Source organism: Hyaena hyaena, unplaced genomic scaffold, assembly GCF_003009895.1.
Source record: "Hyaena hyaena isolate Hyena2069 unplaced genomic scaffold, ASM300989v1 scaffold_14, whole genome shotgun sequence".
NCBI lineage: Eukaryota > Metazoa > Chordata > Mammalia > Carnivora > Hyaenidae > Hyaena > Hyaena hyaena.
Genome location: NW_024080646.1, coordinates 4,798,592 through 4,821,824, shown reverse-complemented (window position 1 = coordinate 4,821,824; position 23,233 = coordinate 4,798,592). Strand labels below are relative to the sequence as shown.

The 23,233-nt window shown below is 46.7% G+C and overlaps 1 protein-coding gene across 5 annotated transcripts in view; it reads left to right on the top strand.

Annotated features, from left to right (window-relative positions):
- The first annotated feature begins 1,352 nt into the window (after positions 1-1,352).
- The window catches only part of GATA6 (GATA binding protein 6), a 32,447-nt gene continuing 10,566 nt past the window's right edge, over positions 1,353-23,233 (top strand). For 2 of the 5 annotated variants that reach the window (XM_039218369.1, XM_039218384.1), the window contains exons 1-6: positions 1,605-1,856; positions 3,245-4,413; positions 8,935-9,101; positions 12,699-12,824; positions 13,681-13,768; positions 13,862-13,965. In XM_039218369.1, coding sequence (XP_039074300.1) covers positions 3,282-4,413; positions 8,935-9,101; positions 12,699-12,824; positions 13,681-13,768; positions 13,862-13,965 — 1,617 coding nt within the window. In that variant the 5' untranslated portion in view covers positions 1,605-1,856; positions 3,245-3,281. Of the gene's footprint in view, positions 1,423-1,604; positions 1,857-2,526; positions 2,610-3,244; positions 4,414-8,934; positions 9,102-12,698; positions 12,825-13,680; positions 13,769-13,861; positions 13,966-23,233 lie in introns of those variants that run through there. The other 3 variants (XM_039218370.1, XM_039218379.1, XM_039218376.1) reach the window with 3 other exon arrangements.

Sequence of the window (23,233 nt, the reverse complement as noted above, 5' to 3'; positions counted from 1 at the left end):
AACGAAGAACAAAAAAAAAAAAAAGAAAAGAAAAAGAATTCTCTTCGCCTTCCTCGATTCCGCGCCCTTCTCCCTCTCATTGTCAGGCCATGTCCCCTTCTCCCCGTACTATACACAGGTTCACAGTTCACTATTCTATTGAGAGGAAACATACTTTCAACGACTCGGTCTCACAATCTCTCGAAACCATATTTTACAATGCCCCTACCTTCCCCCGTTCAACTCTCTTAGCTTCCTCTCCCTTTTCCAACTGGAAAAACACAAAATTAAAAAAAAAAAAAAAAAGAGCCCAAATGCTTTCAGGGAGACTGACCTTTAGAAAATCATTTACTTCGATTTACCTGGAAAAAATTGTAAAATCCATTCTCACAAAGCAACTCCTCCTGCCCTAGTTAAAATTCTCTCTCCGCGGCCTTCTGGGGTCACGTCTGTCGGAAGAAATCTTTTTGTGAGCCCAAGGGAGCGAGACATATATCACAGCTCCTGCTGCGGACCAACCTGCGGCCGCGCGCCTCGCTGCTGACAGATCGGCACTGATAACCCTGCGACGTTCATTTCCAGTCCCTTTGCCGGCTCAGGACCGTATCAGTTTGTACACAGTCGTGATAACCATTTGGAGGGAGCGAAGAAGGGGTGTGTATGTGAGGGTGGGGGTGGGGAAGCGGTATTTCCCGCTGGGTCCAGGGAAGTTGATCCCCCCCTCCCCCAATGACTTATCCTAGACTTACCTGAAATTCTGCAGGATAAGCTCAGAGCAAACGGGACACCAAAACTTGGAGAGCATCTTGGGGCGCGACTGGGGTGGAATCCCTTTTGCCATCACGCGCACCTTCAGGGACTAGCCTTTACGTACACCATGACCCCGAATCAAAAGTTCCCAAAGGTTAGCTGGTGAGTGCAGACGTGAACTCCCGAAAACTCCTAGGAATTTGGTCTGTTTCTAAAGAGCAGGGTAGAGATAGGGAGCTGGGCACGCGAGTTCCTTCATTTCCATGTATTTGGATCCTCGATCCCCGATGGCCACCACGACCCGAGCCCTAGGGTCTCGAGAAGAGGTCTGGGAAAGTTTAAGGTAAGTCACATACAGCTGCAGAACAACAAAAAGCTCTTCCAACGTGGACAGAAGAGCGAGGAAGGCCCGAGGAGCAAAGCACTTCCCCCTCATTCTGGGGGGCACGTTGACCCGAAAACTGGCGCATCCTTCCCGCCGCGGTGGCAGCGCGGGGCTTTGCACAGCCAACGGCTCCCCCCCTCCCCACCCCGCCCTCAAGAGTGCGTGTGTAACTGGGGGCGGAGGAAAGCGCTGCGCCGCCGGATGGGTGTGGGTCGCCAGCCAGGTCAGGCGTTCCGCCACCTCTGTCCCTCCCCAGGCGTCCCAGGACTCTGCGCCCCTTGCAGGGACTCGCCCCCACTCCCGGGAAGGTACTAGCAGCTCGGCCCACACCCGCAGGCTGCGCGGCGCTCATTGTCTGCCTTGGCGGCGCGCTCCCCTCCCCCCGCCGCGCGCGGTCCCCTCCCCACCCTCTTTTCTCTCCTCCCCTCACTCCCTCCTCCTCCTCCTCCTCCTCCTCCTCCTCTTCACCTCCAGCGCCCAGCTGCTCGCGCAGCGCAGTTCCGACCCACAGCCTGGCACCCTTCGGCGAGCGCTGTTTGTTTAGGGCTCGGTGAGTCCAATCAGGAGCGCAGGCTGCAGTTTTCCGGCAGAGCAGTAAGAGGCGCCTCCTCTCTCCTTTTTATTCACCAGCAGCGCCGCGCAGACCCCGGACTCGCGCTCGCCCGCCGGCGCCCTCAGCCTCTCCCCGCGCTCAAGAGCGGTCTCCGCCGTGGCGGTTCTCCATGCGCAGCGCGCACCCGAGGTTCGGCTGCTTCCTCTCTTGCTCGCGCTCCCCTCTTTCCGCCCCCTACCCCTCACCCGTCACGGGCCCCTCAGCCCCGGACTCTGCGGCCCTCTGCGGGCCGCGGGCCGCTCGGAGGGTGTCTCCCTTCCACTGTCGCTGTCGGCCGTAGCGGCTCCCAGGTTCCCGGGACACCGCGGACCAACTTCTGCTGTGTCTTCCTCGCTCTGAAGCGCTTATCTGCGCGCAGCCTTATCTCCGAGTTATCTGGCGCAAAGGGGCGGGAGCCGGCAGTCAGGCGGGCAGAGAGACTTCTTTCTTGCTATCTAGCTCGGGTCTGTTTTGTGGGCATTAATTTTAGTATGGTTATCTCCAGTGAGCCGAAGCGATTTGGAAAAGCAGCTCGGAGGAGGCCCTGCCGGCCGCAGTTCACCTCCCTTCCCTACTCCCTCCGAGTCTCCCCGTCTTTCTTCCTGCTCTCCCCTTTGGGGTGGCCTCGGCCCCGGGGCGGTCTCACGTCCCCCCCCCCCTTGCATTCCCCCCTCCCCTTCTCTGCTCCGCTCCACCCCGCTACGTCTGATTCCGGAACGGTCTGGCCTTTCCGCGGTTGGGGATGACCGCGGGGTGGGAGGGGGTGGCTCAGCCGGCGTGAGCGCACGCGCTGCGCTGGTGGTGCAAATTCGAGCCGTGTCTAAGGTGTGCGGTGCCACGGGGACTAGTTTCGGGCGTGAGACACGGGCCCCGCGGGCAGCCGGCAGTGCCTGGGCCCGGAAGGTCAGAGACTCGTCTCCGCCCCGGCGCCCCACCTTCCCTGGGCTGAATTGCACTTCTCTCCGGAGCTCGCGTTGCGTCCCGTCAAGCGTAGTCCGGGAAGCTCTGGGAAGGCCAGTGTGGGAGAAGGCGGCGGTTTCGTTTTCGGGGGCAGGTTGCCTTCCTGACGCTAATGATTTTCGCGCGGGCAGACCGCGCAGAGAGGCATTCCCCGCGAGGGGCGCGCGTAGCGAGGCGGGACAGGGCAGCGCCGGCCAGCACAGCTACTTAAAAAGTTCTTTTGTGTGTCGTCGGCCGAGAGGGAACCACTTTGGGGCAGAAAGGACACCTCGGCCAGCCTCACCGCCACCCCTGGGATCTTGGCGCGCGAGGATGAAGGATGCTGCGGCGGGGGTGGGCGGGAGGGAGAGGGGACCCGAGCGGTGCAGGCAAGGGAGGGCGGATCTCCCGGTCCTGGGAGGACCCGGCGGAGGCTCCGTTCCCCTCTCCTTCCCCAATCCCCGCGCCCAGGGCAGAAACGGGATATCTGAGAAATCTCATTAGCTAGAAACGGCAGTGGGAGTGAGATGTGTGGCCTGCGCGTTTGTAACCCTTTTTGATTTCTCCTCCCGTCCCTGCCTCCCCTCACCCCGCCTCAGGAACTAGAAGTTAGCTTGGAGAGGCGCCGGACCGTGGATGGCCTTGACTGACGGCGGCTGGTGCCTGCCGAAGCGCTTCGGGGCCGCGGCTGCGGACGCCAGCGACTCCGGAGCCTTTCCAGCGCGGGAGCCCTCCACGCCGCCTTCCCCCATCTCCTCCTCTTCCTCCTCCTGCTGCTCGCGGGGTGGGGAGCGTGGCCCCGGCGGCGCCAGCAACTGCAGGACGCCGCAGCTCGACACGGAGGCAGCGGCGGGACCCCCGGCCCGCTCGCTGCTGCTCAGCCCCTACGCCTCGCACCCCTTCGGGGCTCCCCACGGACCTTCGGCGCCCGGGGTCGCAGGTCCCGGGAGCGCCCTGTCGAGCTGGGAGGACCTACTGCTCTTCACTGACCTCGACCAGGCGGCGACCGCCAGCAAGCTGCTGTGGTCCAGCCGCGGCGCCAAGCTGAGCCCCTTCGCCCCCGAGCAGCCCGAGGAGATGTACCAGACCCTCGCCGCCCTCTCCAGCCAGGGGCCGGCCGCCTACGACGGCGCGCCCGGCGGCTTCGTGCACTCGGCCGCCGCGGCCGCGGCCGCCGCCGCCGCAGCCAGCTCCCCAGTCTACGTGCCCACCACCCGCGTGGGCTCCATGCTGCCGGGCCTGCCGTACCTGCAGGGGGCGGGCAGCGGGCCCGCCAACCACGCGGGCGGCGCCGGCGCGCACCCCGGCTGGCCTCAAGCCTCGGCCGACAGCCCCCCGTACGGCGGTGCGGGCGGCGCGGCCGGCGGCGGGGCCGCAGGGCCCGGCAGCGCGGGCTCGGCCGCTGCTCACGTCTCGGCGCGCTTCCCATACTCGCCCAGCCCGCCAGTGGCCAACGGCGCGGCGCGGGACCCCGGGGGCTACGCAGCGGCCGGTGGCGGGGGCGCTGGCGGTGTGGGCGGCGGCGGCGGCGGCGGCGGCCTGGCGGCCATGGGCGGCCGCGAGCACCAGTACAGCTCGCTATCGGCCGCGCGGCCGCTGAACGGGACCTACCACCATCACCATCACCACCACCCGAACCCCTACTCGCCCTACGTGGGTGCGCCGCTGACGCCCGCCTGGCCCGCAGGACCCTTCGAGACCCCGGTGCTGCACAGCCTGCAGAGCCGCGCCGGCGCCCCGCTCCCGGTGCCGCGGGGCCCCAGTGCAGGTAAGAGGCGCGCCGCGGTCCTGGCGGCCTGAAGCGCTGGGGCCTGTGGGGGCGTGGAGCTGCTGGTTGACCTGGGCCTTGTGTTTAGAGCTTTACTGTCGACCTGGTCCCAGGCAGGATTTGCAGAACTTTGTCAGGACCCCTCAGTCTGTCAGTGTTGGTGAGGTTCTTCTATTTTGTGGATTGGTTCCGTTCGTTTCCACGAAGGACACTAGGCGCACGTATACATCTCCGTGCCTTGGAGAAGCTCGAGGGACTTGAACCGTGAACGGGGTGGACAATTGGGGGGAAAAAAGGACGGGGAAGGAACTGGTGGGGCCTGAGACCTGCCACAGACCCTAATTTGCCAAAGTGCAAGAATGAGACTCTATGGGGGTGGGTAAGTTTGGGAGAGTGTCCGACACTTGATTCACTCTCTCCTCAAAAACAGTTCAACTCTCCAGAGGTGACGAATTGTGTCTTCCCCAAGGGGAGTGTTTAAGATCTCCACCGTGGGAAAGGACCGAAGGACCAAGTTGGCTTTCCGCTCAGTGGGAGGGAGAGAAGAGTGGATACCTGGCTGGTTAGCTTGTGACTGTCGTGGGGAAAGCTGGTGGAGGGACCCTTTTGCCTGACATGACCCGGGCCGCCCTGCCCGGGGCTGCCGCCCTGTCTTCCAGGCAGTGACCCAGGGATCCCGGTGCTCCCACATCTGTTCTTACTCCAGAGTTCAGCCCACTGATTTTTCACCAGTTTTCCATGCCACCCATACTTTCATTCCAGTGTCTGGGGACAATTTGGAGTGAACTGGGAAAACACAGTTGTCAAAATACCTGGAAACACCCCATTTTGAAGTTTTCTGCTCAAACAGAGGAAGTTATGAACTGTGTTGCCTGGCTTCTGTTCTCAGCTGCTTCTGTGTTCTGGGTCCTTTGTGGTGCTTTTACAGGTCTCTCGCTCTGTATTTAACCTGTTTGATAAACTGACAGACTCCTAAGACAAAGCTTTGGGGGGGGGGCTGTTTGTTTGAGGGAAGGGGTGGGAGCCACTGAGGTGGCAAAAAGGCAGGAGGAAGGTCAGCTTAAATTGTCTTATCTGGTGTCCTCACACCCCAGATCTGGGCTTTTCCTGGGAGCCTCAGTGCTCAATTTTGGGACAAGTCTTTTGGGGGCTCTACTTAGTTGGGATCAAGTGAGGAATCGGCAACTTTGTATTCAAAAGACATACTGGAAATGGCAGTGGCCTGAAAGTGAAGGATCTGACTTGGACAGCCCTCCTGGTAACACTGGGAGGGGGCAACGGGCGTTTTGGTAATAAGCCCTTCCTCTCTTTCTCTACCTCCTCTGACTCTGGTCTCAAGATTCCTTCTTCTTTGCTCTGGGAAGCTGGCCCTGGAGACTGTCTTCACCACAGTGTAGAGTGGGTAGGAGGGCCCTGTTGAGTAGAGACTTGAGACAGAGCGCTGTCACCCTTTCTTCGGCATAGGGACCCATGGCTGGCTCCCTGGGGAAGCTGAGAGACTGGGAGGTGAGGAGTCTTCAAAGCACGGGAAGGAGGGGTGGTGGTTAGAGTGAGGCTTTTGTCTGTCGGGAATCCAGCAGGGAATCCGAAAGAGTGTGCTGAGTTGGGTAGGAGGGGGCAACGCAGTGGGAGCTAGATCCTGCAGCTCTACTTAACATGCTGACACACCTTAGCGCTCTCTCCATGTCCCTCTCCCCTAGTCTTCCAGCATTTCACAAGACTGAGACTAGTAGTCCAAAAGACACCATTGGAGTCTTCGGATGTTAAAAGAAACTTATTTTGTATAGAAAAGCTTTTCAGAGGCAGTAGGGTACAATAGCAGGCGAGTTACAAATCTCATTTTAAACCTAGCTCATCCTTTCAGTAAGTTTTCACTTCCTGGATAGGACATTGCAAAGTTAGAAAAATCTTCCGTAGATTCAGAGTATGTTATAAACAGCAACCAAAAGCTAGAAAGGGGCTTGGGAACACCCAGCTTTTGCATAGAGTCTTTTAAGTCAGGAAGCTACTGAGAATCAGCCCAGTCTAGGGTTGGGGGAGGCAAAAGACCTAATTTTGGTTGTCTTCACAGGTGTTCTCTTCCTAGAGAAACCTTGACCTACAAACCCTCTCCTCCCAGCTTCCTAGCTAGATTCCCAGCCTCTCTGCTTTGATTTTTTTTTTTTAACAGACCATTTTTGAAGGCACTCTTTATTAGATTTGGGCAAACAGCAGGGCTAAAACCTGAGTGCTGAGCTCTCTCAACCTACACAGCGTGTAGGCCTCTGGGAACCTGTTCCATACACCTCTCCCTGATTTTGCTGGTGGGTAGATGATAGGGAGTCCTGGGGTGAGTCTTCACATCGCTTCTGGATGTCCTGGAGCCCAGTGCCCTCCTAGGCTCTGTCTGAATTGTCTTCCATTCTCAGGGTCCTGGGATGACATTCACTGGCTGTGCCCTTCTCCCCAGAGCCTTTTTCTCTCCAGGGGATCCCAAAGCCATCGTCTTAGGAGACGATGATGGAGGTGGGGGAGCGGTGGGGAAACTGATGAATGAATGGATGTCTAGCACAATCAGATTTTGTAATTGTTAAAAAAAAGTTTTCTTACTTTAGTTGTAGGATTGTAGCTACTGGGTAAGAGGTAGGGAGAAAATGGGAGCTGTAGATTTGATTTAATTAAAAATAAACAAACTTTGGAAATTTTATTTATCCAAAGTGGACTTTAAGTTTTGTCTTTGGGTTTTCAGATGACTAAAGAGATTTACCTGGAGTGTTCACGTTGTCTTCTGGGAGTTTATTGTTTCCAGCCAGGGGAAAGGAGGGAGGCCAGGCATAGGGCTGGGTTCTCCAGGGAATGCCCCGCTCCTCTATCGAGAGGGTCTCTGATAGGTAACATTTTAAAGTCAACAACCAAGACAAATACCTTGTTTAACTTCAGTGTCCTTGAAGTCCTGAGCATTTTACTGATTACCGTAGTCAATAGTGGCTTTTACAGCGGAGAAGAATAAATCTTTGTGATGTGTTGTAAGTTGCTGTATCCCCATGACAACTTTGAACTCTAGTTATGTAGGATGCTAGTTTCTTTTAAACTTATTTCTGGAGGAGGAAGGAGACTTGTTTTGGAGGGTGATAAATAGTATTAATGGAATTAAAAAGTATTCATGCCAAAGACACATTTAAATATCTTTACAAGTAGAGTGGTAGAAACAAGCTGTAAACTGCTTGGGAATGAGAAGGAATAGAAAGGTTTGCTAGCACACAACTTCAAATAAAGCTTTAAAATGTAATGTTTATTTATTTTAAAAATTGATTCAGAAATGCTTCTTAAAGAAATCCAAATTCAGACATTTAAACCCTTTATAAACCCTTTATAAATAACCCCAAACAGAAGGATATATTTATTTTTTATAGTCTATTTTAAAAGTACTTATTTAATTAATAAGTACCTATCTGATTTTATTTGTTTTTGTTCTTATCTAATTTTAGATAATACTTATACATTCATATTTAATCAATTTAAGCTGAAGTAATAAATGCTCAACCATTTATTTTCAAGATTTTTTTTTTTGGTTATTAACAGGTTTAGGTTAGTTGTAAATACCGGAAACCACCCAAATAGCAAAATGACATAAACACAATTTAGACAGACTACATAAGTTGAAGTTTTAGTGTCGGAAAATAGGAAACAGTTTTATTTAGCACTGAAACAGTTTTAATAATGTTTGAATCGATAAAAATATCAACCGTTTGTAGAAATTTTTCAGATAGACACAGTTAGACCTGCGTGGAACTCAGAATATTTTAGTGTTCGGTCCTTGTGGCATGAACATAAAAGTTAACATTTATCTCTGTGTGTTAATGGTGTCTTTTTTCCCCCTTAAGAGACCTGAGTCACTTTCTAATTGATAAAGTGCTCAAGAACAGTATTTTTCATTTCACTTGTCTATTTTTTTTTTTTTTTTGAGGAAAGGAAGGGCGGCAGATACAGTACATACTTTAAATAAAAATGACTTGGGATTTATAGAAATAAAAAAATTACTTGGGCCTTACTGTGACCCAGGATATTTGTGGGTTGGTGCGGGGCTCAGTGATCTGTGTTGATACTGTATAGCCTGCTTGGGTTTGACAAGTGGCACACTGTTATTATGATAGATTTCAGTTTTGAAACGCTTGGGAACAGCCGGAAAGGAGGGGTCAGGGGACCCAAGCTGACTTCCCCACAGCCCATCTCAATTCCGAGGTCCTTGGAGACGCAGGCGGATGATTCGGGCTCCGCCGTCAGCCCCGTCTCCTGCTCCTTTCCTGGGGTTTTACTGGTCACTCCCAGGGCTGCAGAAGGATTGGACAAATGCTGAACCAGATCAGTAGTGACCACAGCCGGCTCCTGGCTTGGCTGCCGAACAGAAAGATCCGTGGGGAAGGGCGCGGGCGGGCGCGTCGCCAGCACGGGGCCAGGGCTCCCGGGGGTCTTCCGGGGACCCCGGGGAGGGGAGGGTGCAGCGCGGCCTCACCCGGGCTCTTGTCCCCGCTCTCGTCGCAGACCTGCTGGAGGACCTGCCTGAAAGCCGCGAGTGCGTGAACTGCGGCTCCATCCAGACGCCGCTGTGGCGGCGGGACGGTACCGGCCACTACTTGTGCAACGCCTGCGGCCTCTACAGCAAGATGAACGGCCTCAGCCGGCCCCTCATCAAGCCACAGAAGCGCGTGGTGAGTGTGAGCGCCGCCCTCCCCTGCGGCCCGGGCGCTCCCGGCTCGCCCCGGGCGCCCCTCTCGGGCACAGGTGCGGCGCGGCCCGGGGCCACCGGGGTCTGCCCCAGCGCGGGAACCCAGCCGCCCCCTTCCTTCCTCGGCCACTTCAGCGCTCGCCGGCGGGAGCCCGAGGGGAGATCGTCCCGAAACCAGCGTCTGGGGAACGGAGACAGCCTTTCACCACGTTTACACCTAGGAAATGATGTCTATAAATGCGGGAGGGGGAAGGTGTAGGGAGCTACCATTTTAAAAGTATACAAAAGTCAGTATTTGTATAAATCTAGATGTACTTGTACATTCCATTAGAATAATTCTGGAGGGATATACACAAGAAATTAGTGATGACGGTAACCTTCGGGGAGAAAACCTGAGTATATCGACTAGGTCAGATGAAGGAAGATCTTTTTCTCTGTGTACTCTTTGGTATGGTTTCGATTTTATTCTGGAAAAACCGTGCTCGTTTGTACCCCTTCACCTTTCCATGGAATATGACAATCGCAGCCTCATTCTGGGTTCCTTTGGTTCTGTTCCTTATACCTTTGGGTCCTTTCTACCTCTTCTCCTGGGAGTGAGAAAGATTTTAGCCCCCATTTCCATCCCTCTTTTGGATTGTCTTTGAGTTTGATGAAAATTTACTCTAACCTTTATTATTTTGAAATCTGGCTGTTCAGAAAACTACGTAGAACTTGAGAGAAAAGTGCAGTCTTATGTTCTTCTCAAGTTGGGGATTTTCACCAGTCCAAACACATTTTTAACTATGTTTTAAATTATGGGAATTCTGATTTTCTTCAGGGAAGAATCCCTTATTGTTAGGTGTGGTTTTAGGAGAGGGCATTTACTGCTGTAGTGATTAGAGAGAATAAATGTAAGTGTTCACAGGCCCCACTGTAAGGCTAACATTTGTTTAACCGAGCACTCAGGCTTTTAATACCTTTTAAAGTAAAATATTTTACAGTGAGATGCCAGACATCTTAAGTATCCAAGTAATTTATTTAATTGTTATACTCTAATTAGCAGGAACAAACGCTACACATGTTGTTTGTGTTAAATAGATTAGGGTGAAATTGCATCACAATGGAAGTCTGACACCTTAAACAGAAGCAATTAGTTTTATGGTTGTTTTGTTTTTAATGCATTTAAAATAAAGTGGCTGAGGTTAATTTAATGTGCGTTATGTACCTTAAACTTGTTACAACCTCCTGCAGCTTACAATCTCATCTTCAAAGAGGATCCTTAACTTTAGCATCGGACTCCCTATGGTTTTCATTTCTTATGCATCATATTAAAAAAAGTAAAAGTGGTGGCCAGAAAATAATCCAGGGAAGTACCTTGTTTCTGTGTATGAACAGTGAAACTGATTTTTTTTTTGAAAGGCACACTGAGCTGAGTACTAGTTGAGTTCCAGATGACATTTTATTGAGATTGAAGGAAATACTGGGTAAAATAGTAGCCGTTTTCAGTTCTGGTTGCATTCTAAATTTGCTGTAATAATATCCATATTTAGATAGTGCCATTTATTATGCATACTCACTGGTAAAAATAACTGTTAGCAGAAAAGATTTTTTTAACATCTCTGAATCTGTTAGTTTTCCTTCTGTGTGGCAGGTGTCTTGGCAGTGACCAAGGTCAGCCATTGTGCTTTGTAAGTGGGTTATAAATGATACCAATGGAAGGGCGTGTTCATCAATTAGTTCTCGTGGGTTTCTTATTTATGGTTTTGATGGATCTAGCTTAGTTCTCAGAATGTTAAACCCGAGTTTGTTTAGCCAGCAGTACAGAACCAATCACTGTGAATTTGAACTTGTAATATATTGCAAAATAAGAGATTTATGGTGTAACTCGAATTCCTTGTCAGTGATGAATATAACTGAGATCATTTGTTACAAGGAACTTTTATAACCCACTCACCTTCATTTTACATGTTTATGGAGACTAGCTTCACTTATGATTTGCAGTTGACAGTCATAAAGTTCTTTGTCATATTGGCAAATTCTGATAACAAGTTTACTTCATGTTGGCTTCAAATTCCACTGGAAACTTGTCATAAATGACCTGTTTATAAAATGAACCTTCTTGTCCTTAGTTTACTGATTTCACATTTACACAGAGAAAGGAGTGCTCTCCTAGGAAATTATTTTATTTTAACCATAAAAGAGAAAAGAAAGAAAGAAAGAAAGAAAGAAAGAAAGAAAGAAAGAAAGAAAGAAAGAAAGAAACCCTGATGAGTAAGGTTTTCTGTGTTTTTATCATTTTAGCAAAGCAATTCCCCAAATAGTTGGCTCGTCAGCCAGGCGTATTCATTTCATCCAAAAGTCAAATCTATTTTTTCTTAGCATTGACTTCTTAAAAATGTGGTGCTAAGAGGCTTACCAATGTCTCTCTGTTCTTACGACTTGTGTCTTAGAGAATAATGTTAAAGTAATGCAATAGGATGTGAATTGTAAATGCAAAATTTTAGTTTTATCTTTTAAATTGCCAGCAAAGGATTTGAAAAATCTGTCCTTTCATCTGAATATTCAGTACACCCTCAATTCATATTTTTGTTATACATTCTTTAAAACTATATTCTTTTCTGCAATTAATCGATGTAGCTAAGTTCCCAGATTCTGTTAACTTTCAACTTATTTTGGTCCTTGGATTTCCCTTCTTCACAGCTTTTTTACTGAAGTCATGGCACTGTTTTTTAGTTGCCTCTCTAGGTAATTTAATAACAAATTTAGATTTTGGCATTTTGGAGAGGAACTTATACTAGCTTAACTCTCTTCATAACTCACATAATAATTTAGACGAGATGAATTCTCTTTATGGATGTCCTGGGCATAAAGGAAACATGGAAACCAGAATGACAGTGCCCTTTTTGATAATACCATTTAGTCCTTTGTATGAACAAAAGTGGGGTATTGTATGTACTGAGAGGTTAAAGAAAATATATCGCTATCACTGTATGTAAGATAATGCCAGCATTAAAACAATGCCATAAAATTTGCTTATCCTTTGTTATATGAATAATACAAAAAGTCAGGCAGCAGGCAACCATGGTAATTATAAGATGTATTAAACTATATTTCTTTATATCCAAGTGTACAATATGTGTAGGCCCTTCTAAAGTCTTTGGGTTATTTCTCTGTATATATCCAAGAAATAGACCTGGTTATCTCTAGTTTCCAGAAGTGGAGACTGCACAAAGCCCACCTAAGAACACTGGCAGGCATTTGTGATTTGTGATTACATTTCATGACTCTTCTGTCTCAGACCTCTGACAACAGTGAGCACAGTTATTGGCCAGCATTGTGACTGTGTTCTGGTTACTCTATAATCTACGCTAATATGCTGGAGCAAACCAGCCAGACACGTGAGATGGAGCATTGCACCTAAAACTCCAGTTTCTTGGTCCAGGAAGGTCAATCCATCCCTTCAAATTCTTTTCCCAAGGGACTTTTTATTTATAATGAAAGTACCTGCTTATTGATGACAGGAACACACTTCGTGGATGTATGTAGCATATACATAAAATCACTTATATCTGTACATTTACTGTCTTGTGCTACGTTTTAGCCTTCCTCCCGGCGGCTTGGGTTGTCCTGTGCCAACTGCCACACCACAACCACCACTTTGTGGCGCAGAAATGCCGAGGGCGAACCTGTGTGCAATGCTTGTGGACTCTACATGAAACTCCATGGGGTATGCCGTGTATTCTGCTCATGCATATTCATGTTTAGGATCTTATTTGTACATGGTTTTAGTCATGAAAAAATCAGCCAAGGAGAGGGGATGAAAGTGAAAAATCTGATTTCTTACATACATGTTATTGAATTTAGGATGTTATTAATTATAATGTGAACTATTATCTCACATACCAGTAAGAAACAAAAATACTACCGATTGAACTGTCACACATCCATTGTGAGACATCTCAATTTTAGAAATACTAACATGTGGAAGAGTGCAATTTAGAGTTGATAACATGGTGGTAGCCTTTTAAAAATGCTACTCAAAAGAAAAAAAGGCACGGAACCAACTAGAAATGCATGATAACTATATCTTTTAAAAATTTCGGAATGCAATCAAGCACATTTATGCAAAGGAGCAATAATATATTTGATAGTTATAGTTAGCAACATTCTGTTACTCATTTAAGGGTAGCATGAAATATTATAAACACATGAATCTTAAAAAGGAAATTAACCTTGTATGTGTAGAAGGAAGAGAACAACACATGATCTCTTTAAAATAAAAATGTGTACTCCTTGGTTTTACTCTGTAATTGAAGTTGTTTAAAACAATAAACAGTAAGTTGAAGGAATAAATTTTCCCTGGCAAGTCACTCCATTTTCTCTGAGGGAATCTGCATTTGATGGGGAAAGTGTAGTCTTTGTCCAGGTTGGAATCTGGTGAGCATGTATAAAAATTGTACTGAAATTCATGCCAGCTTCTTTTATAAATGAGGGCTTTCAGTACTGATATTGAGTCTTTAGTTTAAAGTTGCGTTTTCTTCCATATGATGTTAAACTTAAGGCCTATATGAATATTTTTTTAGGTGCCTCGACCGCTTGCTATGAAAAAAGAGGGAATTCAAACCAGGAAAAGAAAACCTAAGAACATAAATAAGTCAAAGGCTTGCTCTGGTAAATACAATAAAATGCTATTTGATTGTAAAGTATCTGCTAACTTGAACAGTAGAGTATGTGTATATTTATGAGGTTAATTTTGACTTGCAGGTAGTAGCAATAATTCTGTTCCTATGACTCCAACTTCCACATCTTCTAACTCAGATGATTGCAGCAAAAATACTTCCCCTACAACACAACCGACAGCCTCAGGGGTAAGTGTTAACCCAGTATAGACTCTTTCTAAGCTAGTGGGTTGCTCTTGCTCTCTAGTCTATTATCTCAAATTTTATCTTATCTGGTAGTACAATAATCTAAACCAACAGTTCGGTTTAGTTAGCTGATACCTAAGAATAGTTTTTAGAGGAGATTACATTTGAATGTCAACAGAATGACAAACTTAAGTACTTTACAAACCTCTTAATTAAGATCTATATCATTTTTATGGTTAAATTAACCCAAGTAAAAGCAAGACGTTTTGGTTTGAAGTGCTTTCCGGGGTTTTAGTTCCAAGTTTCTATCTGAGCTGCTATACATACATATTTCTAATGTAGACCAGGAGAACCAGGAGTCAGAGATTTTCTAGATCTCAGTGGCAATGACACTTAAATTGCTTTTACTTATCGTAGTTACTCCATCTTTTTTCCTTTCTCTCTTCTCTTCCTTCCTCCCCCCCTTTTTTTTTTTTTTAAGTAAAATCATTTCCCCAAAGCAAAGGTCATCATAGTGTATGCCGTGCTGCTTCTGTATTCACCGGTCTTCCTTTACCCACTGCCCTCCTTCCTTGCCTTCTTCTAACCCACCTTCATTGCACCCAGACTTATTTCAGCCTTGCCACAAGCCAGGGCGAAATTCTGTTTGTGAGTAATTCCTGCCCCTGAGCATAGGGATGCAATGGTCTTCGTGAAGGTCATGGTTTCTGTAAAGCTGTGACCGAAACTCCATTCTTCTCAAGTGTTGAGCACCTTCCCACCCCAGTATTTCCTATATTCACCTGGAATGCTCTTTAAAAAATGACCGGCCTCACCCTAGACCTCAGTGGGTGAGATCTGGGCCGCAGGACTGAACAGCGAGCATGTCCCGGTGATTTTAAGGATTACACCGAGACTAGTTTAAGTCAAAACACCAGCAACAAAATCCCCATTTACTTAGTAATTGTTTTTTACATTTAGCTTCACCCTATTTGGGGTCCTTTGAAATGCTACAGATTCCTGGGCCCCACCCTGGATTTTCTGAGTCAAGAGTCTCTGGGGGTGGGGCTTGGAAAATTGTAGTTTTTTTTGAGTGAGCGCCCCAGGTGAAATCGAAACTGCTGCCCTCGAGGTGTCTTCTAACCTGGGTTTGGGAACCAATGAGCTGTTTTCTTTGCGTCGTATTTTGAATGGCTTAAACTAGCAAACAGGAACCATGAAAAAAGTTTTTTAGGCTGCTTAAAATTTTATTTGATATTTCTCGTCCTCCATCCCAAATTCTTTTGGGCTTTTGCTTTTTGCTTTAATCACACAAGAAGTCTGTTGAGTTTCACAGGCAAAAAGCCTTTCCATTGCTTTTTGTTTTTGTTGTAGATAGATGTTAAAGAGCGTTTCTAGCCTTTATGAAGGTGGACTCTGGTGTATAATGTCTTTTTTTTTTTTTTAACAGAAGGGTTAGGTGTAATTTTAAGGGTCTAAACTGGTAAACAGAACAGTTACCTGTGCAGAAGTGAAAGGACAAAGATTATTTAAGAATGTTCTTTTTTCTTCAGTTGCACTTACGTAGTAGCTACATGGGGCAAAACGGCGTCTGGGGTTTGAAAGCACTGGGGTAGTAGCCGAGGATGTCAGGCTCTCCCAGCTGAAATGAAGATCGCTGCCACTTTTGGGTCACTGTTGTTTGTTAAGGTGACCTTAAGCATGGAAAAAGCCAAATGTGAATGCTGAATGGCACAGAAATACAGGTGTTTGGGGGCTTTGGGGGCTTGGGGCCACAGTGAATGGAGTTCATTTTGCTCTCGTGGTTTTGTGACTCAATTTACTTTTTATTTTATTTATTTTTTTATTTCTGAGAGAGAGATAGAGACAGTGTGAGCAGGGATGGGTCAGAGAGAGAGGGAGACACAGAATCTGAAGACAGGCTCCAGGCTTTGAGCTAGCTGTCAGCACAGAGCCCGATGCGGGGCTCGAACCCACGAACCATGAGGTCATGACCTGAGCCAAAGTCGGATGCCCAACCGACTGAGCCACCCAGGTCCCCCCCCCCCTTTTTTTAATGGGGTGTGTGTGTGTGTGTGTGTGTGAGACTCAGTTTAAAAACTGGCCATTTGCAAGTCTGATCAGTTGTCCTCCAGGGGAGGAGCAGTGGGAAGTCAGTGGCCTACTCTGAAGAGGGACCTCGGGAGCTCTGCCGCCATCCTCCGGCCGCTCCAGCTGGCATCCCTCACGTGAGGCCCAGTACGCTGGAGGCGGCTTGCCGGCCAGTGTCCTTCAGAGGCCTACTCCGTTCCCTGCTAGAGACCAGGAAGCAGAACAGTAAGGACTGTGGAGGTCGGTGGGTGTGAGAGCAGTTCCCTGCAAAGTCTTGCGCAGGAAGCCCCCAGCACTCCCTTAGCCCGTGCGGCCTTGGAGGGAGCCGCCCGTGTGGGCTGCAGACATGTGACCTCGGGCAGCTTGCAGAGCCCAGGCAACCACCTCCCCTCCCCCCTCTCTTCCCAGCTGGCCTGGCCTGCCCTCCTCCCTTCCCCCTGTAGGGATTCACTTCCCCTGGCTTGGGCTCCACAGACATCTCTCCATCACGGATGTCTCCAGCAGCCCCTACCCGACATGGCTCTTGTGGGGAACCAGGCCTAGGGGACAGAAGCCAGTCTGCTGGCTGTCTTTGGAAACTGTCCCTCTCCAGGAATAATTGTTGTAGACCTGAGTGGTCTCCCCAGGTTACTGCTGAAGAGTGCCAGTGTGTGTGCTCAGTGGTCCCTTAGCACCTTCAGAGCCTTCCAGGGTAGGCTGAGTCTTGTTGTGTGCAGCCAGGGCTGGGGGAGCTGCTGTGAGGAGGACCACGCAGGGTGGGGGGGGGGGAGCCTCTGTGAGCAGCTGTCAGAAGCATGTCATGATGTGCCCTTTTTCCATTTTGGTCAAAGTTTGTGATGTTGGAGGGAGCTGGTGTTGGGATTAGATGCTTCTAGGAGTTGGGGAAGTGCCACAGGTGAAGGAAATGTTATAGTGTTCCGGATACTAATACACAGCACCCTGGAGGGCTCCTTTGATGATGGGTCCTTCTCACTGATCTCCAGTGGCTCCTGTGGCTGACAAGTGGTGGAAGTTAGTAGTCCAGGGTTATTTCACTTTAATAGGGACAACAGAGCTACAAAACAAAGGGCAATCCTAGGCATACTTCAGTGGAAGACAGGAACTGGGGGCCACAGGGGATGTAAGTGCAACGTAACTGCTTGTCCATCTTAATGACTGTAACAGCGAGGAAGTCAGCGTTGCAAAGGTCCACATCAATCCTGCTGTTCCTTTTAATTCCCCTCTGGGAAAGTGTAGGACATGAGCAATACACATTCCCAGCAGACTCCTTTTATTTTTTTAAATTTATTTATTTTGAGAGAGAGAGAGAGAGAGAGCGCGCTTGAGAGAGCCAGCATGAAGGCACTTCTGTAAGCAAGAGAGGGGCAGAGAGAGGTGGGAGAGAGAATCCCATGCAGACTTCTAGCTGTCAGGGCAGAGGAGCCAAATGTGGAGCTCGAACTCACAAAGTATGAGATCATGACCTGAACTGAAATCCAGAGTCGGACATTTAACCAGTTGAGCCACCCAGGCGTCCCTAACAGGCTCCTTTTAAATCTTGGTGTTCCTGCCCTGTCTTGCATGTGGGCACATTCATGTGGGGACACCAGGTCCCCATGGCTGGTTCCTGAGCTAGCCTGGCAGGAGCTGAGTATTCTGGAGGGAGGGAGGTTGTCTGGGAGCAAAGGCTCCAGGGTTTCCTCCCCAGCAGCAGTGAAGGAGTAGGCAAGATTTTCCTAGCACATAGCATTTGGCATTCTTTCTTGACAAGAGTCTAAGTGCCACAGAAATCATGTTTGCAGTGCTCCGAAGCCTCCTTTCTTTCCTTATTTGCCATATAGCTACAGTGTCTTAGCTTTTTATGTCCTTGTTGCTAATTTGTTTTAACGAGACCTCTTGGAAAAAGGAGACAATCCTTCTGATGGTCATCAGATCATTGACACAGCTACCTTACGACTCAGTTTCTTTTGATGTAGGTTTTGTATGTGTGGTGTGTATGTGTTAGAGGTAGAGGGAGGGCAGTGTTTCTTCTCTGAGATCAGGAAGGCTGGCCACCAGGCAGCCTAGCATTAACATAGTTCCTGTCTTGTTCCTTTGGAATTCCTGTGTTGTTAAGAAATGTGTTAAATTTTGGTAGACAATTGATTTTTGTGCCTTTTGAACTTAAAGATACATTTTCCAAGAAAAGTCTTTCATGCTAAAATTTTTTTACACCTGTAGGTTTACTGAAAAATATGTATTTAGTCGACTTAAATAGTCGACTATTACAATCTCTGGATTGTAAGAATATTTAAATTGTAAGAATATTTAAATCTTTCACTGAATTATATTTATTGACTAAATTACATTTTATAGTTTGTTTTTTATTATTTAGGAGAGAAATAAGGGAACATGTTCTATTAGCAATTTCCAAATAAAATTTAATGTCTATAAATATCCTACCATGACTTGTAGCTAAAAATTAGCAAAACTGGAAAATGCTTAATATATAAAACATATGATGTATATGTAATAGGTATACGTTTAAATATATAATATATATTTTTTGTACATATGTATAAACTTTATCCTCAAGTTTTATAGATCAAAAGTATCTCTCTTAATTTCCTTTGGTACAGGAAGGGGTAATTTGGGGATGAAATTAGCAATAAGACTTAATGTCTGGGAATAAGAAATTACTGAACATATTTACCTGCTTAGAGGTAGTTCTGTAGGCAGAATTACTTAAAAAAATTAAAAGCTACTTAAGTAATTTTTAAATTATTATAAAAGCTACTTAAATATTAAAAGCTACTTAAGTTTATATTAAAACTCAAATATAATGTTGAATTCATCATTAATTCTATAATGTCAGAATAAATGGAGATGAACTATATCTCACTAATCCTTGCTGTATGGTCATTATTCCATTTCAACAATATTGTGCTATGAGAGGCCCTATTCACAATTGAGTAAAACAAGGTATCTGGCCTCAGGTTGCTTAGAATGTGGTGGTATTGGTCAGGAGCAGGTGTAGATAGATCTCACTGCTGGTTAGATGTGGAAATGTGTTAAAGGAATGACACAGTAGGGTAGGGAAGAATCGAAAGGAGGGAGCCGTTAATTCAACCTCAGAGTTGGAAACGGCTTCACAGAGAACATTTGAATTAGTTGCGTAGGATTTTTGCAGGGGACACCCTGGGATGGAGCTTTCCAGAAGGAAGAGCGTGGGTATCTGTGGTACTTCAAGGACATAGTTTTAGTGGCCAGTGTCACAGAGTGTGGGGTGTGGAGCCAAAGGCCGGAGATGGGGCTGGTGAAGTGAGTGCAAGTACACCTTTGAAACTGGCTCAAATCAATATAAAGTCTGCCTTTAGTAGGGCCCAAGGTGCCATCACTTCCAAATGATGGACTTTCTCTAGCCCCCAACTGTAGTGACAGATGTGTTTCTTTTTCTGGATGTTGGGTGCTGGAGTCCGACAATTAAAGCATTCTTAATGGAGTATTTTGATAATTGATGTAAGTAAACAAATGCTAACGTGGTCCTGCTTGTACATTTTACAAGCAGGGTTTCCCTTCGTCATTAGGAAAATCCTTCCTCGGAGCTAGTGACATGCACTGGCCTCGCGGCATACAATATAGGCCTGGGGTTTAGTTTTCCTGTCCCCAGGGCTTCTCAGGGCAAGACAGTTTGTGCAGTTTGTGGTGGCTGCCGGGTGAATCTTTCTCTGAATGGAGACATATTAGGCATGGTGTGTTGGGGATAGGAAATGTTTCCTCACCTCTGTGGTTTGCTGCTGGTAATAGACAACGTCCACGATGAGGCACACCTCCTTAGACTGAGGCAAGGACCTCATCTTAGATTTGACACTGGCTGGTTCTCTGCCTTTGGCAGTGGGGGCCTTACTCGCTGTTTGGTCATTTACTTGATACAAAATAGGTGTCTTCATTCCTGCCTCATTTATTCTTCTGGGATGCTAGGTGCCTAACTAGACCTGTTTCCCAACTGCAGTCACTCCTTGGTAATAACTTTATTCAGCAACCTTATCAGAAGAAGTACTTCTGAGCTGCATCATGCTAAATCTTGGACTGCAAGTGGTTTGAAAGAGTTAATGTGCCGACCCCCCCCCCCCCCCCCCCCCCCCCGTTCTTGTGGCTACAGCTGAGATTTAGGAATTGACACTCATTAGGATATCTGATGTCCTTCTGAAGAACATCTTAAGGCAACAATTAACATCTTTAAGGCCTTCTGGAGAAGGGTTATGTACTTTGTTGGTTAATGGTTAATATTTAAAATTCTATTTGTAGATTTTATGTGTTAATATTTGCATCCTATGCCACAAATCGGAACACACCACGTTAGTCATGTAGCTTCTTTATTACCAATTTATACTCCACTGCCTTTTCCTCCAAGTAATTAGATCACACTGGATTTACTACAGCATTATGACTGGTCATAAAATATTAGTTCCTGCATTATTAACTATTTCTACAATAGTTCGGTAGCTGAAAGGTACATTCATGAAGGACATACAAAATGGTAGGATTTGCTTTCCCTAGAAGAACTGGACTCGGCAGAGCAGTTCTGGTTCTAGAGGCTCCTGGAGAGGACAAAAAATTACTGCTCACCTCTTTTTAAAAAAAAAATTTTTTTTTAATGTTTTTTATTTATTTCTAGGAGAGAGAGAGAGACAGCGTGAGCAGGGGAGGGTCAGAGAGAGAGGGAGTCACAGACTATGAAACAGGCTCCAGGCTCTGAGCTGGCAGTCAGCACAGAGCCCAACGCGGGGCTTGAACCCACGAACCGCGAGATCATGACCCAAGCGAAAGTCGGACGCTTAACCGACTAAGCCACCCAGGCGCCCCACTGCTCACTTCTTTTTTGTGTGTATGATGTTTATTTATTTTTGAGAGATAGAGAGACAGCACGAGCAGAGAGATTGGGAGACACAAAATCTGAAGCAGGCTCCAGGCTCTGAGCTGTCAACACGGAGCTGGATGCAGGGCTCGAACTCCTGAACGGTGAGATCATGACCTGAGCCCAAGTTGGACGCTCAACCCACTGAGCCACCCAGGCACCCCTATGTCATCTCTGAAGCTGAATATTTTCAGGTGTCCTTAGGTTGCAGGAGAGCTGGGCATTAGTGTTAGTCTTGCATTTTATCATTGTACTTTTGCTTCTGAGAAGATCTCCCTTTTCCATGCTTCATCATTTATAAGATACTGGACATAGCAAAGCAGAAGCCTGCTTCTAAGTACTTTTTACGTGTCAGGTGTTTTAGGTACCTTTTCTCTTTCATTTATAATTATCACTCTACATATGGTGTTTTATCTCCATTTTTGATTGGGGGCAGAGGAGGTGAGACTCCGAACAAAGTAACACGTCCAAGGTGGTGTACATGTTAGGAGGCAGGGCTTGGTTTTGGACCCAGCTCTGGCAGTCTGTTATCATTATGGCATACTAAATTAATACGTGATATTATATGATATTGAAATCTTTAGAGAGAAGAAATATTTTCTTAAGGAAATCTGATCAATTTTCATTAGTAATTTGAGCATGAGAAATCATCATGCAGAAACGGGTGGGGAAATGGTGCCAGAGAAGTGATTTGCTTGCGACCAAATACAGTATACAAATTTTCTCATCGATATCGTACTTCTAAATAAAAAATGTATTTTAGTACAAAGACTGTGTTAATAGGGTAATAAAAGAATAACAGGTAGTGAAATTTACTGTGGTTGATGTCCCTAATGTGCTTTTAAAAATCTCTCTTAAAAATATCAAACACAAGTTTGCAGTACTAACATCCTTCTAACGGTTTCAATCTAATAGTGTCAAGTTAGGTGTAACTTTTCAGAATGTCCCAATTGCCTACAGTTAGTTTTTATGAAATTATCGAGAAATAGGCAAGTGTCTATTTCTCTCAGAGTTTATAGTCCATGATACTCTTTTCTAAATGAATAAAAAGAAAGTTAAAAAGTCGTCAGTCTCCTGCAAGGGTCTGTGAGAGCATTGCAGATAGGTGTTATTATTGCCTCCTTTATAAGCCAGGATCCAGAGTGACTCCATAAGGTCACAAAACCAGCCCGTTTGGAAGCCGGGACTGGAACTGAGGTCTCCGGCCTGCTACCACTCCCAGGGAGCTGACCAATCACCCAGTTATTAACATCCCACTTGCCTCTTGCTACAAGCCATAAACGTAAATATTTTGTTGGCATTTTATCTTCACGCTCCCGATGTGCCAGGCTCCCGATTTCTTTCAATTCCTTCTAATAACTCAACGTTCCTGTCTGACCTCATTGGCCTTCGCTGTGAAAGTCACACGCCAACCTGGCAAGGAACGTGTAAGCATGTGAAGTTTACATACTTTCATTTTGATCTCAAGGCCTTTTCCAGACTTCCCTTTTTTTGTGTTGTGCCTGTGTTCGTGTGTGTGTTCGCGCGCACAAGCGCAGGCCTGTGTGTTATGGGGAGGATGGTGAGGAGTACTTAGAAATGCATTGCACTACATTAATATCCAGTGCCTTTATGTGTATATTAGGAAACAGCACAACTGTATCATTCTTTAAATAGTTTATATTTGTCCACCCAATTTATCACAGGACTGTGGTTTATTTAATAAGTGACTCATTATCACAACCTGAAAGTCAGAATACTAGGTCGGGAATAAGTGTGGGCAGCGTCATAAGCCTTCTCATATAGCCTCAGGTTAGAAGGCTTCATCTTAGAACACAACATTTCTGTAGATTACAGTTTCTTTGCAGTCTCCCCCCCCATCCCCCGTGCCTCTGTAAGAATATACAAATTGTCACAAAACATGAAATAATGTTACGGGAAAACATGGCCAAATTTAAGAAATCTGGCTTAGAATGCTCTGAAATGTTACTGCTAAATGAATCTTCGAAGAAAATGAATTCCTTTACTGGAACAAAAGTAATTTATTATGCATTTCATGGGTGTCTGCCAAAAGGGTTACTAGCGATATGAAGATCTAATGGATATGAATTAAATACAATTTGTTAGCTTTGTTCATGTTTAGACCTACCTGTAAATTTTTTCTGAAATTTCAATAACTTTAAAAAGCATCTACAAAGACAGGTGTTGGCATATATGTGATGATTCATAATTCAGCTATCTATCACACCAGAACCAGCACTCAGAATTTGTGGGACTGAGCACAGAGTATTTTACTGACCTCAGATTTTAAGAAAGATTTGAACAAATAAATGACAGGTATTTATC